The sequence below is a fragment of the Urocitellus parryii genome, chromosome 9 (assembly GCF_045843805.1).
Source record: "Urocitellus parryii isolate mUroPar1 chromosome 9, mUroPar1.hap1, whole genome shotgun sequence".
NCBI lineage: Eukaryota > Metazoa > Chordata > Mammalia > Rodentia > Sciuridae > Urocitellus > Urocitellus parryii.
This window is the reverse complement of record NC_135539.1, coordinates 30661142-30678554: the sequence shown is the minus strand read 5'-3', so window position 1 is coordinate 30678554 and position 17413 is coordinate 30661142. Positions and strand designations below refer to the sequence as shown.

Sequence of the window (17413 nt, the reverse complement as noted above, 5' to 3'; positions counted from 1 at the left end):
CAGTTCCTCTTTAGGAACCCTTGTGACTTCCACTTTTCTGATTGGTAGAAAAGATGTAATTGCTTCAGGTAAATTTTACATTTTTCACTGAAGTGTCCTTTGTTTTTTCTTTTCCCTGCAGCAATCTTTCCATTCCTTACTCCAGTTTATGAGGCAATGAATATCTCTCTGTTTCCAAAGGATGTCACAAATTTTTTAAAGAAAGCTATAAACAGAATGAAAGAAAGTCGCCTTCAAGAGAAACAACAGGTAAAATTCTGGTTGTGGTCACAGAGGTTCATTTTTGATAATTTATTTGCCTATGGGTGTATGACTTCCATACTTCTTTGTATATTCTTAAAAGGTAGATGAAGAAGAACTCTTGGTTGAGAGTAGTAGAAGCTTTCCATTTGGGGAGAATAAAGAATTTAACATCTGGTAATTGAGAAACAAGAATGAATCAGAGAGGGAACTGAATTAGAGTAAGATATATTCCATGCTTTTATAATTATGTCAAAATGGACTCTACTTTCATATAACTAAAAAGAACTAATAAAAAAGACTTAAATAAATAAAATTATATATTCCAAATACTGAAAAAATAATGAACCAGAGAGAAATCATTTACAATTAAATAATGGGCATGGTAATTATTCTGTCAAGGCATAAATATTGCTGATAGGAAAAGTCCCAAATGCTCTAAAAAGGAGTTCTTGTACATTGTTGAATAGATCTGTAAATTAGGATAGCCTTTATGGAAAACTGTCTGGAGGGCCTTCAGAAATCAAATACAGACCCACGGTATAATCCAGCAATCTCACTACTAAGTGTATAATCACAGGAAATGAAATCTGCACTCCCATGTTTATTGCAACACTATGTTAAAATTGTTCTTATTAATTGAGCCAAATCTATTTTGAAAATATTCATCATCAGGAAATGATAAATGCAGTTAAAGATGTGTCTAAACTGACATAAACATCAAACAGCATATACATATATCAAAGTAATAGGGTACCTTGTTCATATGTAGAACTTAATTTTTTTATAAACCTTAGGGTTTGCTCTTTGAAATAATTTTTTTAAATAGAGGAAAAAAGTTTTATCATATTTCTTCTCCTCAAAAGATACAATTTCAACATAATTTTTTTTTCCTGGTGCTTTAATTTTATCAGATTTATATGGTCAAGAATCATTGCATTTCCAAACCTCTCACTTTACAAACTCTCCACAGAAGGCATCCTCAGGCTAGCTGGCACTGTTTGGCCCCTCATGGAGCAGGCATGGGGTTCTTTAGGTGAAGGTTTTGCCTCATGTACAAAGCCCAGCACAAGGATGTGTGCAGGCCAGGGACCAGGATGGGCCCTCCAGGTGTCAGTACAAAGTTCATAGCTTCAAGCATGGTGGGATCTTTCAAGAAGCTTGCTCAAAATCTGATGGTGAACTCTAAAAATGGCAGGAGATTAATTTGTGATGTCTTTGGTGAAGAGTAGTACAGTCCAGGACTTCTCCCTGAGCAAATAAATGTAACAGGAGACAAAGCCAGCCACTCTCTGGCCAGGAGGCTGTGTTCAGAATCCACAGGAGCTCACAAGCAGGGAGAGCAAAGGCCAGTAGCTATTGGACACCATAGCCTGTTTTCACTCAGGGAAACGTCCTACTGTCCAAAGTTTATAGATGGATGCTTTTCTTCAAAGATGACTTAGAAAACTCCAGCTGGACTTTTGTACTTGAAGAAGTCATAGCCTCAGAAGGGAAGATAAGTTCTGCACACTTAATTTTTTTCTGACTTCATAATTGATCTTCTATCTTTGAAATCTCTCTGTTTCTAGCATCGGGTGGATTTTCTTCAGCTTTTGATAAATTCTCAGAATTCCAAAGATGTGGAGTCTCATAAAGGTAAACAAGGTTGCTATCTCGTCTACTGATGGGGAAACTCAGAGGGAAGAATTGTTCTGGAAATGTGCAGGAGATTTTCCAGGAAGAAGAGTATTTCTACCAAGTTGCATAAAGTGCATGCTTGGATATCATATACAGTAGCCTGAGGAACTTTCTAGAGAAGCACACCTAGAGCCATGTTCAATGTTGAAGCTGATTTAAACAAGTATTTCTTTTACCAGCATGGTATTTTCATTCAACATATTTTCTTACTGTTTTTATTTTGATGCTCAATTCTCCCATATTTGTCCACTGGAATCCCTTTCATGTAGGCTCCTGAGTCTTCTATTATTATTGTCACCTTTTAAATGATTGTTTTAAAAGTAGCTTCTGTTTATTCTGGCCATAGCAATATTGAGCTGAAAACACAGAGGTTCTTCATGTAGTCTTGAATACACTGCTTCACTCCTAATATCCACCACCAGAGAGTTATATTTATTACAGTTCAGGAACCTGTGTTGACACACTTCTATCATTCACAGTCCACAGATTTCCTTAGGGTTTGCTCTTGGTCTTGTACATTCTATGACATGTATCCACATTATAGTAGCACACAGTGTATTCGGTGCTCTTTTCATTTATTTTCTAAGTATTTTCTTGCTTTCTAATTTAAGATATTCTAGGTTTCTGCTCTGTTTCCCCTGACAGGTTTGTTTTTTTGTTTTTCCAATTAATTGAATTTAGAAATCAAAATTTGTGATCATCTTGTGAATTTTTGCTTTTAGATACTCTCAGTAGACAACATTATTAAATTGAAATACTTCTACATGGAACAGAGGAAAGAAATATTTCTGTATCTACTCACATCCAGTAATATAAACTATTTTTCTCTCTCCTTCAAAAAATTTTTCCTAGTTTATTGCTTATTTCTGTAATACACAAATACTCCCATTGCAGTTCTAATTTGAGGTACCTAGTGCCTTGACAACTCCTGAATGTTGAGCAATTAATTCTAAAGATGAACATTTGACTTACTACAGCCTGACAGTATACATATTTTTTAAAAAGATATTTTTATTTTTTAGTTGTAGGTGCACACAATGCTTTTATTTTATTTTTATGTGGTGCTGAGGACCAAACCCAGTGCCTCGCATGTGCTAGGTGAGTGTTCTACCACTGAGCTACAACCCCAGACCCAGTGTACATATTTTTATGTTCACATTTACATATCATATATCTATCTATCATCTATCTTTCTATATATCTATCTATATATCTAACTATCTATCTATCTATTTGTCTATCCATCCATCCATCCATTCATCCATCTATCCTGAATGTATCTACCCAGTTCTATTCAGGTTTCTAAGATAAAGGAAACAGTCTATAGTTTAACTCTTCAATAAAATAGCCACCAAACACATGTGCCTACTTAGCACTTGACATGTGGCTAGTGCCACTGAAGTATATTGATTTTTAATTAATTAAAATCTAAACCCCCACAGGTGGCTGGTAGCTATGAATGCCAACATTTGCGCTCCAAATCTTGACTTTTATTTGGTGTAGTTGAGAGGGTTACCAGGAATTGAACTCAGGGGCACTCAACCACTTTGTATTTTATTTAGAGACAGGGTTTCACTGAGTTGCACAGTGCCCTGCTGTTGCTGAGGTTGGTTTGAACTCATGATCCTCTTGCCTCAGCCTCCTGCAGGGATTACTGGTGTGTGCCGCTGCACCTGGCCTAAACCTTGACTTTATAGTCCTATTTCATGGGGTCCATACTCACTGGGATAAAAGATTTGATAATTAAATGCTCTCATGACATCATCATAGAAAATCATAATCAGTAAATCTGAACTCTGTAGACCATTCAAACACTTGTTTTATGTATACTTTTTTATCTTGAATTGCATGTTTGGCACAGAGACCATGTTTATTTCAGGGCCCAGGTATCTAAAAGTCCATATTGATCATACTGTGTATCTTAGATAGAAATTGTATCTCTTGAAATTACCTATCTTTGGTGGTGCTGAGAATGGCACAGTTAGTAGCTAAGTCCAAGAGTGGTGTAGACCTCAAGAAAACTGGATTTAAAAAAGTTTTCCTTTGTTTCCCCTATTGGATAGACATGAGAGTGAAAACCACTCTGAGAATGACCCTGAATTGCTTTTCCACGGTCCTGCCTAGTGATCGGTGGGTTTTAATGGGATTTCTCTTCATCTAAACCCTGATGTTGTGATTTGCTGGATTTATCTAAATTGTGTTTCCTCTTCCGTTAGTCCTGTCTGATCTGGAGCTTGTGGCTCAATCAATTATCTTCATTTTTGCTGGCTATGAGGCCACTAGCAGTGCTCTTTCCTTCATTTTGTATGAACTGGCCACCCATCCTGATGCCCAGACCAAACTGCAGCAGGAGATTGATGCGGCTTTGCCCAATAAGGTGAGAAGATGGTACCTGGAGAGGGAGGAGAGAGGTGGAGCCTCAACAAGACTGCCTCCTCATCACTTCCTAGGAGGCTTTATCCAAAATATAGTCACTGATTCTTTTCACCAGCTCTTTTGGAAAGGTTTTGAAGAGAGAAATGAAAGGTAAAACACAGTATTGAGGGGAAAATACAAGGAATTTTGAAAAGAGTGTAATTTCTCAAAACTACAAGGAATTTTGAAGAGTGTAATTTCAGTAATATCCATTACCAGTTACCATGATGATACCTAGCAAGTGTAAGCATGTGTCACTCAAGTGTCCAGATCATTGGATCTGATGAACTATGGCAAGAGCTCCTGCCTGGCTGTCTGCTGAGTGATCCTTGGCTTGGTGGGCAGGCTTACTATGCTCTGCTCCACACATCTTCACACTCTAGTCATGTATTAGAGAGAAGCAGCCAAGGGATGAGTCAGGTTTTCTGGCTCCCAAGCCAAACACTTTACTTCTACCTTGTGTCCTCTCCAATGTCACATCAGGCATTATCCACGTGTTGTGCCTGCTGTCCTCACACCTCTTCCTAAACAGGGAGTCTATCATATCTGAAGACACATGGTTTCTGGGGCTGGCATGGCTGGTTTGGCAGTGAAGTGGGCACAAAGCCTCTTCTTCAGAGCTCACAATGAAGCCCTGGAGAACAATCAGGAGAATGGTCCAGAAACAGAGGGTGGGGCTGAGAGTGGTTTTCTGTTCTCCTTAGAATGTCCTCTGAAACTGAAATTGTGTGACATGGTGCCATCGAATCTTAGCCTTCTTTTGGTGGTATTAGGGTGGAAGTTACCAGTTTCTCCCAACATTCATTTTTTACATGATGTAGTGTTATCTCTAAAAATATATATATATATATATATATATATATATATATATATATATATATATATATATTCAAAGCAGGATTATTCAAGAAAAAACAGATGTATAATGGGTTATTTTCTCTTTTCTATGTTCTGTTTCCCTGAAATAGGCATGTGACTTTTCTAGAGAAAGGTAACAGTGACTTTTACATTATTTTGCCTGAGTGTAATTGTCATATTCTATTAGTTACTTGAAAAAAAGTATGAGAAAAAGTAGTACATGATGATTCTGAGGATATTATACACTGAACTTGGGATTGTCCCAAAGATCTCGTATGTATATGGTTGTCAAATGGACATGATTGTTATTATAATGCTTAGTCAATTGTAAGCACTATTCTCCTTCACCATCCTTTTATTCTTGGGACAGTGTAACACTTTAATAAAACTATGTAGATTGAGTTTAAATTTAGTTCCAAACATGCATTTCCAAAAAATCTTATTTTTTCTCTTCAGGCACCTGCTACCTATGATACCGTGTTACAGATGGAGTACCTGGACATGGTGGTGAATGAAACTCTCAGGTTGTACCCAATTGCTGGCAGACTTGAGAGGGTCTGTAAGAAAGATATTGAAATCAATGGAGTGCCCATTAGGAAGGGGACAGTGGTGATGATACCAAGCTTTGTTCTTCATCGAGACCCACTGCACTGGCCAGAGCCTGAGGAGTTCCGCCCTGAAAGGTACAGGGCCTCTGGGAAAGGGAACTGCTCTGGGCTAGGGTTGTCCAAGCATGTCCTTGTATTTCTTATCACAGATGACATACAGGTAGCTATGTAATCATTTTTTTATTGGTTGTTCACAACATTACAAAGCTCTTGACATATCATATTTCATACATTAGATTGAAGTGGGTTATGAACTCCCACGTTTTACCCCAAATGCAGATTGCAGAATCATGTCGGTTACACATCCACAAATTTACATAATTCCCTATTAGTAACTGTTGTATTCTGCTACCTTTCCTATCCCCTACTATCCCCCCTCCCCTTCCCTCCCATCTTCTCTCTCTACCCCATCTACTGTAACTCATTTCTCTTCTTGTTTATTTTCCCATTCCCCTCACAATCTCTTATATGTAATTTTGTATAGCAATGAGGGTCTCCCTTCATTTCCATGCAATTTCCCTTTTCTCTCCCTTTCCCTCCCATCTCATGTCTCTGTTTAATGATAATCTTTTCTTCCTGCTCTTCCTCCCTGCTCTGTTCAAAGTTGCTCTCATTATATCAAAGAAGACATTTGGTATTTGTTTTTTAGGGATTCGCTAGCTTCACTAAGCATAATCTGCTCTAGTGCCATACATTTCCCTGAAATTCCATGATTTTGTCATTTTTTAATGCTGCATAATACTCCATGGTGTATAAATGCCACACTTTTTTATCCATTCATCTATTGAAGGGCATCTGGGTTGTTTCCACAGTCTAGCTATTGTGAATTGTGCTGCTATGAACATCGATGTGGCAGTATCCCTGTAGTATGCTCTTTTAAGGTCTTCAGGGAATAGTCTGAGAAGGGCAATAGCTGGGTCAAATGGTGGTTCCATTCCCAGCTTTCCCAGGAATCTACATACAGCTTTCCAAATTGGCTGCAACAATTTGCAGTCCCACCAACAATGTACAAGTGTACCCTTTTCTCCACATCCTCACCAGCACTTGTTGTTGTTTGACTTCATAGTGGCTGCAAATCTTACTGGAGTGAGATACTAGAGATGGTATCTTAGAGTGGTTTTGATTTGCATTTCTCTGACTGCTAGAGATGGTGAGCATTTTTTCATGTACTTCTTGATTGATTGTATATCCTCCTCTGAGAAGTGTCTGTTCAGGTCTTTGGCCCATTTGTTGATTGGGTGATTTGTTATCTTATTGTCTAATTTTTTGAGTTCTTTGTATACTCTGGATATTAGGGCTCTATCTGAAGTGTGAGGGGTAAAAATTTGTTCCCATGATGTAGGCTCCCTATTTACCTCTCTTATTGTTTTTCTTGCTGAGAAAAAAACTGTTTAGTTTAAGTAAGTCCCATTTGTTGAATCTTGTTGTTAACTCTAGTGCCATGGGTGTCCTATTAAGGAATTTGGAGCCCGACCCCACAATATGTAGATTGGAGCCAACTTTTTCTTCAATCAGACGCAGAGTCTCCCATTTGATATCAAGCTCCTTGATCCATTTTGAGTTAACTTTTAGGCATGGCGAGAGAAAGGGATTCAGTTTCATTTTGTTGCATATGGATTTCCAGTTTTCCCAGCACCATTTGTTGAAGATGCTGTTCTTCCTCCATTGCATGCTTTTAGCCCCTTTATCAAATATAAGATACTTGTAACTTTGTGGATTAGTCTCTGTGTCCTCTATTCTATACCATTGGTCCACCCGCCTGTTTTGGTACCAGTACCATGCTGTTTTTGTCACTATTGCTCTGTAATATAGTTTGAAATCTGGTATCGCTATACCGCCTGATTCACACTTCCTGCTTAGAATTGCTTTTGCTATTCTGGGTCTTTTATTTTTCCATATGAATTTCCTGATTACTTTGTCTATTTCTACAAGAAATGCCATTGGGATTTTGATTGGCATTGCATTAAAACTATAGAGAACTTTTGGTAATATCGCCATTTTGATAATGTTAGTTCTGCCTATCCATGAACAGGGTATATTTTTCCATCTTCTAAGATCTTCTTCTACTCCTCTCTTTAGGGTTCTGTAGTTTTTATTGTATAAATCTTTCACCTCTTTTGTTAGGTTGATTCCCAAGTATTTATTTTTTTTTTTGAGGATATTGTGAATGGAGTGTTTTTCCTCATTTCCGTTTCAGAAGTTTTGTCACTGATATACAGAAATGCCATTGATTTATGCATGTTGATTTTATATCCTGCCACTTTGCTGAATTCATTTATTAGTTCTAGTAGTTTTTTTGTAGACCCTTTTGGGTCTTCTAGGTATAGAATCATGTCTTCTGAAAATAGTGATAATTTAAGTTCTTCTTTTCCTATTTTTATGCCTTTAATTTCTTTTGTCTGTCTAATTGCTCTGGCCAGTGTTTCGAGAACTATATTGAATAGAAGTGGTGATAGAGGGCATCCCTGTCTTGTTCCAGATTTTAGAGGGAATGCCTTCAATTTTTCTCCATTCAGAATGAAGCTAGCCTGAGGCTTAGCATAGATAGCTTTTACAATGTTGAGGTAAGTTCCTGTTATCCCTAGTTTTTCTAATGTTTTGAACATAAAGGGATACTGTACTTTGTCGAATGCTTTTTCTGCATCTATCAAGATGATCATATAGTTCTTACCTTTAAGTCTATTGATGTGGTGAATAACATTTATTGATTTCCGTATATTGAACCATCCTTGCATCCCAGGGATGAATCCTACTTGATCATGGTGCACAATTTTTTTGATGTGTTATTGGATTCGATTCGCCAGAATTTTATTGAGGATTTTTGCGTATAGGTTCATTAGAGATATTGGTCTGTAGTTTTCTTTCTTTGAGGTGTCTTTGTCTGGTTTCAGAATGAGGGTGATGTTGGCCTCATAGAATGAATTTGGAAGAGCTCCCTCTTTTTCTATTTCCTGAAATAACTTGAAAAGTATTGGTATTAATTCTTCTTTAAAGGTTTTGTAAAACTCCGCTGTATACCCATCCAGTCCTGGGCTCTTCTTGGTTGGTAGTCTTTTGATTGCTTCTTCAATTTCATCCATTGATATTGGTCTGTTCAAATCGTATGTGTCCTCCTGACTCAGTCTGGGCAAGTCACATGACTTAAGAAATTTATCGATGTCTTCACTATCTTCTATTTTATTGGAATATAGGTTTTCAAAATAATTTCTAATTGTCTTCTGTATTTCTGTAGCATCTGTTGTGATATTGCCTTTTGCATCCCGTATGTTAGTAATTTGAGTTCTCTCTCTTCTTCTCTTTGTTAGCATGGCTAAGGGTCTGTCAATCTTATTTATTTTTTTGAAGAACCAACTTTTAGTTTTGTTAATTTTTTCAATAGTTTCTTTTGTTTCAATTTCATTGATTTCCACTCTGATTTTAATTATTTCTTGCCTTCTGCTACATTTGCTGTTGTTTTGCTCTTCCTTTTCTTGGGCTTTGAGATGATGTGTCAGCTCATTTGTTTGTTGGTTTTTTCTTTTTTTGAGGAATGACCTCCAGGCGATGAATTTCCCTCTTGAAACTGCTTTCATTGTGTCCCATAGATTCCAATACGTTGTGTCTGTATTTTCGTTTATCTCTAAGAATTTTTTGATTTCCTCCTTTATGTCTTCTGTAACCCACTGATCATTCAGTAACATATTGTTCATTTTCCATGTGATGTATGATTTTTCCTTTCTTCTTTTATCATTGATTTCCAGTTTCATTCCATTATGATCAGATAAAATGCATGGTATTATCTCCACCCCTTTATATTTACTGAGGGTTGCCCTATGGCATAATATATTGTCTATTTTTGAGAAGGATCCATATGCTGCTGAGAAAAAAGTATATCCATTTGATGATGGTTGATATATTCTATATATGATAGTTAAGTCTAGGTTATTGATTGTGGTATTGAGTTCTATATTTTCTTTACTCAACTTTTGCTTGGAGGATCTGTCCAATGGTGAGAGAGGTGTGCTGAAGTCACCTATAATTATTGTGTTGTGGTCTATTTGATTCTTGAACTTGAGGAGAATTTGTTTTATGAATGTCACAGCACCATTATTTGGAGCATAAATATTGATAATTGTTATGTCTTGTTGGTGAATGGTTCCTTTTAACAGTATATAACGTCCTTCCTTATCCCTTTTGATTAACTTAGTCTTGAAGTCGATTTTATTCGATATGAGGATGGCCAACCCTGCTTGCTTACAAGGACCGTGTGAGTGGTATATTTTTTCCCATCCTTTCACCTTCAGCCTGTGTATGTCTTTTCCAATCAGATGTGTCTCCTGGAGGCAGCATATTGTTGGATTTGCTTTTTTAATCCATGATACCGCCTATGTCGCTTTATTGGAGAGTTTAAGCCATTAACATTTAGAGTTACTATTGACATATTGTTTGTACTTCCAGCCATGTTTGATTATTTATCCTTTTTTTTAAATTTAGTTTGTTTCTCCATGATTAGCTTTCCCCCCGCCCTCTGTCTTTACAGAGACACTTCCCCCTGATGGTTTTGATTATTGTTTTTCATTTCCTCCTCATGTAGTGTTTTGCTCAAGATGCTTTGCAATGCTGGTTTACTGGCTGCAAATTCTTTTAACTTTTGTTTATCATGAAAGATTTTTATTTCGTTGTCATACCTGAAGCTTAATTTTGCTGGATACAGAATTCTTGGTTGGCATCCATTGTCTTTCAGTGTTTGAAATACATTGGTCTATGACCATCTTGCTTTCAGCGTCTGTGATGAAAACTCCGTTGTTAACCTTATTGATTTACCCCTGAATGTAATCTGCCCTCTTTCTCTTGTAGCTTTAAATATTTTCTCTTTGTTCTGTATATTGGATGTCTTCATAACAATGTGTCTTGGCGTTGGTCTACTGTGATTTTGTATGCTCGGTGTCCTGTATGCATCTACAATTTGCATATCCATTTCCTTTTTTATTTCTGGAAAGTTTTCTGTAATTATTTCATTCAGCCGGTTACTCATTCCCTTGGTTTGAATCTCTATACCTTCCTTTATCCCGATGACTCTTAAGTTTGTCTTTTTTATGTTATCCCATATCTCTTGGATGTTTCTCTCATGATTTTTAACCAGCCTATCTGAGTTGGCTAGACTCTTTTCAAGATGATATATTTTGTCTTCATTATCTGACGTTCTGGCTTCTACTTGCTCCACTCTGTTAGTGATACTCTCATTTGAGTTTTTAATTTGGTTTATAGTTTCTTTCATTTCTAGAATTATTGTTTGATTTTTTTATAATCTCTATCTCCTGATAAAGATGCTTAACTTCTTCTTTGATCTGTTTATGTAATTCGTTTTCAATGTGTTCTTTCACTGTTTGAATTTGCTGTCTCATATCCTCTTTAAGGTTCCATTCCATCTGTCTAAGGTGTTCCTTGAGTTCTTTATATGACCATTTTTCTGATGACTCTAGGTCCTCCTGAATATTTAGGCTGCCCTGCATTTTTTGTACTCCTTTTCTTTCTTGCTTTTTCATGTTGCTCATGTTACTTCTTGTTCTATTTTACTGCTGAGTTACTGTTTACTCCTATAAATTTATTTGATGCTTGAGAGGAAAGGTATTAGAAGGGAAGGGAAGAAGTCACTAAAGAGAATGAGAGTAAGCAGGTAGAATTCAAGGAATGGGGAATAAGAAAATTGAAAAGAAATGAAAAGACAAAAGAAGAAAAAATAGGAAATAAAAAAAATTTAAAAACAATAATAAAAAATTAAAATTAAATTTAGAAGAAAAAAATTAAAAAAAAAATTTTCAAAAAATTTAAAAATCAACAAGAAAGAAAAATGAAAATGAAAAAAAATCAAAAAAAGAGAAAAAAAAACTAATAAATGCAGTCTTAGAGTTTGATTAACTTCTCTTCCAGTAGGTGGAGCTCTGCCCACCAGGCCAAGCTTCTCCTGTCAATACGCGGGAACCAATCACTGTGCAGAAGCCCCTCCTCTCAGACTGGGCGAGTCTCCAATCCTGAGTGCCTACGGCCTCCTCTTGTGTCTAGTCACTTCCCCACTTTTCCTCTAGCCAGGCCCCCCTCACCGGTGACGCTCACCACAATACTGGCAACACGCCAGGTCTGCTGCTCCTGGGAGCCCTGTTTTCATGAATGACTTGGCACACTCTTTCTGTTTGCCATTCCCTCAGACCCTAAGTTTGTAGACCTTGGGGCTGAGAATCCTCAGCGAATTTTACTTGCCCTCCGGTAGCCATGCCCCCGGTAGCTGGTGCAAGAGAACTCAGTTGTCAGCACTGGTGGGAGCAGTAGCCGGGGGTTCCGCACCGTGGGTCCCGCACCACTTCTGATTCCCTGGGTCTGGCCATGGCACTCATGGGAGAGCTGGGAGGGGCCCTTAAGGTTTCCCCAATGTGTGGAGAGGGAAGGCTAGGGGATTACACACCTGTAGCCACAGGTTTCAATGAAGTTATCTCCTCCACCGCAGTCTGATGACGTCAGTTCTCTGCCATGGTGGTATCTCTTGCAAATGGCGACAGTTTGTTTCCCTTTGCCGGGTGACCAATGCAACGGGTGGGTCCTTACTGTCTCTCCCAAGCCCCGTTTCAATCCTGTGGCCACTACCTATGAAGGCTCGGTTGGCATTTACCTCCATAGGATCAGAAGGGCTGACCAGTTGTTTCAGCTTGATGGATTAGTGCTGAGTCACAGCTGTTTGTCTGCGGGAAGCAGGCGAACGGGAGCTTGAATTCAGCCAATCCGGGCTCAGTGTGTGTTCTGAGAGGCCCAGACTGTTCGCCCCAGATCCATGTCAGCTCAGCATTGACTAGTGATCCTGAGCAAACAGCATTTAGACTGTTTAAGGCTCCCTATGCCTGCACAGCTGAAGAGGTCAGAGACTTGATCTCTCCATGCCTACCACCATGTTGGTTCTCCCTATGTAATCATTTTCATATATGTCTTTGTATTTTAAGCAGTTTTCCTGTTATAAATATAACATTTTCTTGCAAAATGATATGAATTTATGACAAGGAACAAAACGAATGCTATGTCCATTCACTATCCTAAATTCTTTTTAAAGTTTTTTAAATTAATTTAAAAAATGACAACAGAATGCATTATAATTCTTATTACACATATGCAACACAATTTCTCATGTCTCTGTATATAATGTATGTTGACACCAATTCTTGTCTTCATACATGTACTTTGGATAATGATATTCATTACATTCCATCATCCTTGCTAACCCCCTGCCCCCTCCCTTTCCCTTCCACCCCTCTGTCCTATCTAGAGTTCATCTATTCCTCCCATGCTCCCTCTCCCTACCCCACTATGAGTCAGCCTCCTTATATTAGAGAAACATTCAGCATTTGGGGTTTTTTTCGAATTAGCTAACTTCATCTTCTCCAATGCCATCCATTTACCTGCAAATGCCATGATTTTATTCTGTTTTAATGATGAGTAAAATTCCATTGTGTATATATGCCACATTTTTAAAATCCATTCATCTAATGAAGGGCATCTAAGGTTGGCTCCACAGTTTATCTATTGTGAATTGTGCTGCTATAAACACTAATGTGGCTGTGTTCCTGTAGCATGCTGTTTTTTAAGTCTTTTGGCTATAAACCAAGGAGAGGGATAGCTGGGTCAAATGGTAGTTGCATTCCCAGATTTCCAAGGAATCTCCACACTCCTTTCCATATTGGCTGCTCCAATTTACAGTCCCACCAGCAATGTATGAGTGTACATTTTTTCCCTACATTCTCACCAACACTTATTGTTGTCCTAATAATAGCTGCCATTCTAACTGGAGTGAGATGATATCTTAGAGTAGTTTTGATTTACATTTCTTGAATTGCTAGAGATGATGAGCATTTTTTCATATATTTGTTGATTGATTGTATGTCCTCATCTGAGAAGTGTCTGTTCAGGTCCTTGGCCCATTTATTGATTGGGTTATTTGGTTTTGTGGTGCTTTGCTTTTGAGTTCTTTATATACTCTAGAGAGTGGTGTTCTATCTAATGTGTGAGGGGTAAAATTTTTCTCCCAAGCTATAGGCTCCTTATTCACCTCACAAATTATTTCTTATGCTGAGAATAAACTTTTTAGTTTGTTAAATTCTCTAAATAATTATGAATTAATAATATGACCATGTTCTCATAAACTTTATTATGCATATATAGATATTTTTGCAAAACTAGATTGTATCACATTTTATATGATTTTTGCTAGCACTTGATAATTTTTGCATTCAACCTCTTGCATGTATGTGGTTTTTTTGGGGGGGTATCAGGAATTGAACTCAGGGGCGGTGGACCACTGAGCCACATTCATAGCCCTATTTTGTATTTTATTAGAGACAGGGTCTCACTGAGTTGCTTAGTGCCTCACTAAATTGCTGAAGTTGCCTTTGAACTTGGGATCCTACTATCTCCTCCTCCCAAGTCGCTGGGATTACAGCCGTGTGCCACTGTGCTCAGCCTGTACGTATGGTTTTTGGATCTATAATTTCAACTAACTAAATAAACGTTTTTTCTTATCAGTTTCCCCTAAACAGTCTAATACAGTAAGTATTTATATACTATTTACATATTATTAGTTAATATAAGCAATCCAGAGATGATTTAAAATATATTTCAGGATGTGCCTAGGTTATACCAGTATTTTCTCATTATTTTGTAAGAGACTTCAACACCCAGGATCTTGTTTATTCTGATGCTAAAACTAATTCTCCTCAGATATGGCACCATAACTCTGTGTATGTGTGTGTGTGTGTGTGAGTGTGTGTGTGTGTGTCTGTGTTTTCAAATTTCATAGCATGTCCCATAACTGACATAACCACTATCTCATTTCATTTTATGTATTCACTCTAATACTCCTTATATTTTTTATGTGTGTTGTTTCCTTTACTGTCTCAACTTATCATGATTTCCTTTGAAACAAAATTTATCTCATCTCAAAAAGACTGAAAGATCCTATAGACTAAGGGGGAGAAAGGTGGAATAACTCCTATAGGCTAAGGGGGAGAAAGGTGGAAAAACTCGATACCTTAACAATTCTTATAGCAAAACCACAGCTGTATTTCAATAACCAGCCCAGAAATAATCTTTTACACCATTGCTTGGGGATGTCTAAGGCACAAACTGAAATAAGTAACTGTTGTAGTTTTAATGTTTTGTTGACTTGTCATCTTTGTTGACCAGGTTCAGTAAGCAGAACAAGGACAGCATCGATCCTTATGTGTACATGCCCTTTGGAAATGGACCCCGAAACTGCATTGGTATGAGGTTTGCTCTCATGAACATGAAACTTGCTCTTGTCGAAGTAATGCAGAACTTCTCCTTCCAACCTTGTAAGGAAACACAGGTCAGTAGATTTTCATATAAATAATGTTTATTTGAAGATGTTTTTCCAAACAGAGGGGCCTAGTCACAGAAAAATATATGCTCATTCATCATTTAATTCTTAGATGTATAGTCCAGTGAATCTCTTCTTCACCATCTTTGAGATTTTAGAGTTCTTCACTGTGGGGGCTCTAAATCTATGGCTTTATGAAGAACAAAGTGTAAAAAATGTATGGACTCAATGCAGATTAGTGTGCCATGTGTATGTATGGACTGTGAACTTGAGCACAGTGTAAATTCAGCTGTAAGTCTCCTGGAGAGACCCTGTGCACAGTCGTGAGGTGTGGTGACCACAGGGTTCTGATGTTTGAGAGAAGCTCTCCTCACCAGAACTTACAGAACCTCCCCATCTCAGGCCTTGTATAGGATAAATGTTATGAAATAATTTTTCAGATAAATGAATAATTTTACTATTTAATCATGACCCACCTTAGAGAATGAGTAGGATGAATTCAAAGTACATGATACTAAAAGTAGTTTTATGTTTGTGAAGCATCACTGTGCTTAATATATCTTCTCAACTTTGCTGCTTTGGTTCTTGGTGTTTCATTCAGTGCTTCTCCATGTGCTTGTCGAAATGTTTCAGATTCCCCTGAAATTAGCTGATCAAGTAATTCTTCAATCTGAAAAGCCCATTATTCTGAAGGCTGTGTGCAGAGATGGGATAATAAGTGGAGCCTGAAATTCCCTAAGGACTTGTGCATTGTTGTCCTTAGAGCCTGGGACACAGAACATCAGAGAACAAAAATTTATTTTGTGAAGAAAACTCAAAATGAAGATAGACTCTATATTCCTCAATTGATGAATGATAAGAGATGCTGGACCTTTCCTAAGCTTTCTCAGGGTCTGTCCAGAGTATTATCTATTTTCTGATGGTAAGGAGGTGAGCACCTCAGTGCCAGACGTGAAAACTCACCTTTTCTGGGTCTAATGGGCTCTCTCCTCTCACCGACAGTTAGTCCTGGCAGCTCCTCCTGAGCTCTGATCAGAGAATCAACAATTATCAGCAAATTTGTCAACAATTTTTAATAAAAATGAGGGTGGTTGTGGTGGCTTTTGTAGTGACATTGATATATGATGTGTTCTTTGAAATATGCTGTGATAAGTTTTATAATGAGAAAGTCAATAAACATGTCCTTGTAGAAGTTTATCTGAAGCCTCTATGCCCATTTAAGGGGATATATAGTACTGAATCAGTGAGAGTCAAAACTAAATCTTTTGATCATCACAATCAGTGAATACATGGAGCTTTTTCAGCAATTCAAATTAAATAGTAAGGTAGATAAAGTTAACCCACTGTGAATTTTCCCATTACTGGAAAAGTATATTCATAGTGTCCTTCTGCCATTTTTGAAGTAAAAAATTTGTGACAATTTACTGAGGTGTAGTTATTACTATATCTCTAGCTTAGATTTAATACTCCCATTTTATCTCCCTTGTTGATTCTGGAAAGCAAGAAACATAGTTGTAGTCCATATTCAACTCCTAATGGTGCAGCCCTTATCCATATATTTTATTATTTATTTATTCAAGTACTGGGGATTGAATCCAGAGCCACATCTCCAATACTTTACTATTTGTTCTAATTATTTATACATGACAGTAGAATGCATTTTGACACATTATACAAAAATAGAGTAAAACTTCTTATTCTTCTGCTTGTACATGATGTAGACATATACCAGTCATGTAACCATATATGCACATAGGGTAATGACCAATTCTTTCTACTATCCTTCCATATATATATATATATATATATATATATATATATATATATATATTATATATTATGTATTATACATGTTATATGATATATATCTTTTGATACAAGTTTTAGCTAGGATGCTCAGGGTCTTACTGAGTTTCTGAGCCTGGTTTTGAACTCATGATCCTCCTGCCTCAGCCTACAGAATCTTGAGGATTACAGTGTTGCAGTAATTCACTTGCAGGTCAGCATGGGAAAACAAAGAAAAAGAAGAAGCAGAGCAAGCAAAGCAGCAGCAGAAAAAAAGTCCTTTATTGTGTATAAGCATTCTTTTTATAGTATTGTGAACAAAGAAGGCAGCCTTCCAACATCAATAAATCAGGTCTTTCAGCTAATTAAACATAGAGCATAGAAGTTTTACTTTCTAATCAGAAGTGACCCGCTTCTCATGGCTAATCTACTTTCTGCCTGGAGTATGCTGAGCTCTGCTCTTTGTTTAGAA

General features: G+C 37.3%; 1 protein-coding gene across 1 annotated transcript in view; it reads left to right on the top strand.

The window, feature by feature from the left end:
- Positions 1 to 15885, top strand: part of LOC144256852 (cytochrome P450 3A9-like) — a 30354-nt gene extending 14469 nt beyond the window's left edge. The window contains exons 8-13 of the mRNA XM_077802499.1: positions 122 to 249; positions 1812 to 1878; positions 4137 to 4297; positions 5650 to 5876; positions 15003 to 15165; positions 15790 to 15885. Coding sequence (XP_077658625.1) covers positions 122 to 249; positions 1812 to 1878; positions 4137 to 4297; positions 5650 to 5876; positions 15003 to 15165; positions 15790 to 15885 — 842 coding nt within the window. The remainder of the gene's footprint in view (positions 1 to 121; positions 250 to 1811; positions 1879 to 4136; positions 4298 to 5649; positions 5877 to 15002; positions 15166 to 15789) is intronic.
- The last annotated feature ends 1528 nt before the right edge of the window (positions 15886 to 17413 follow it).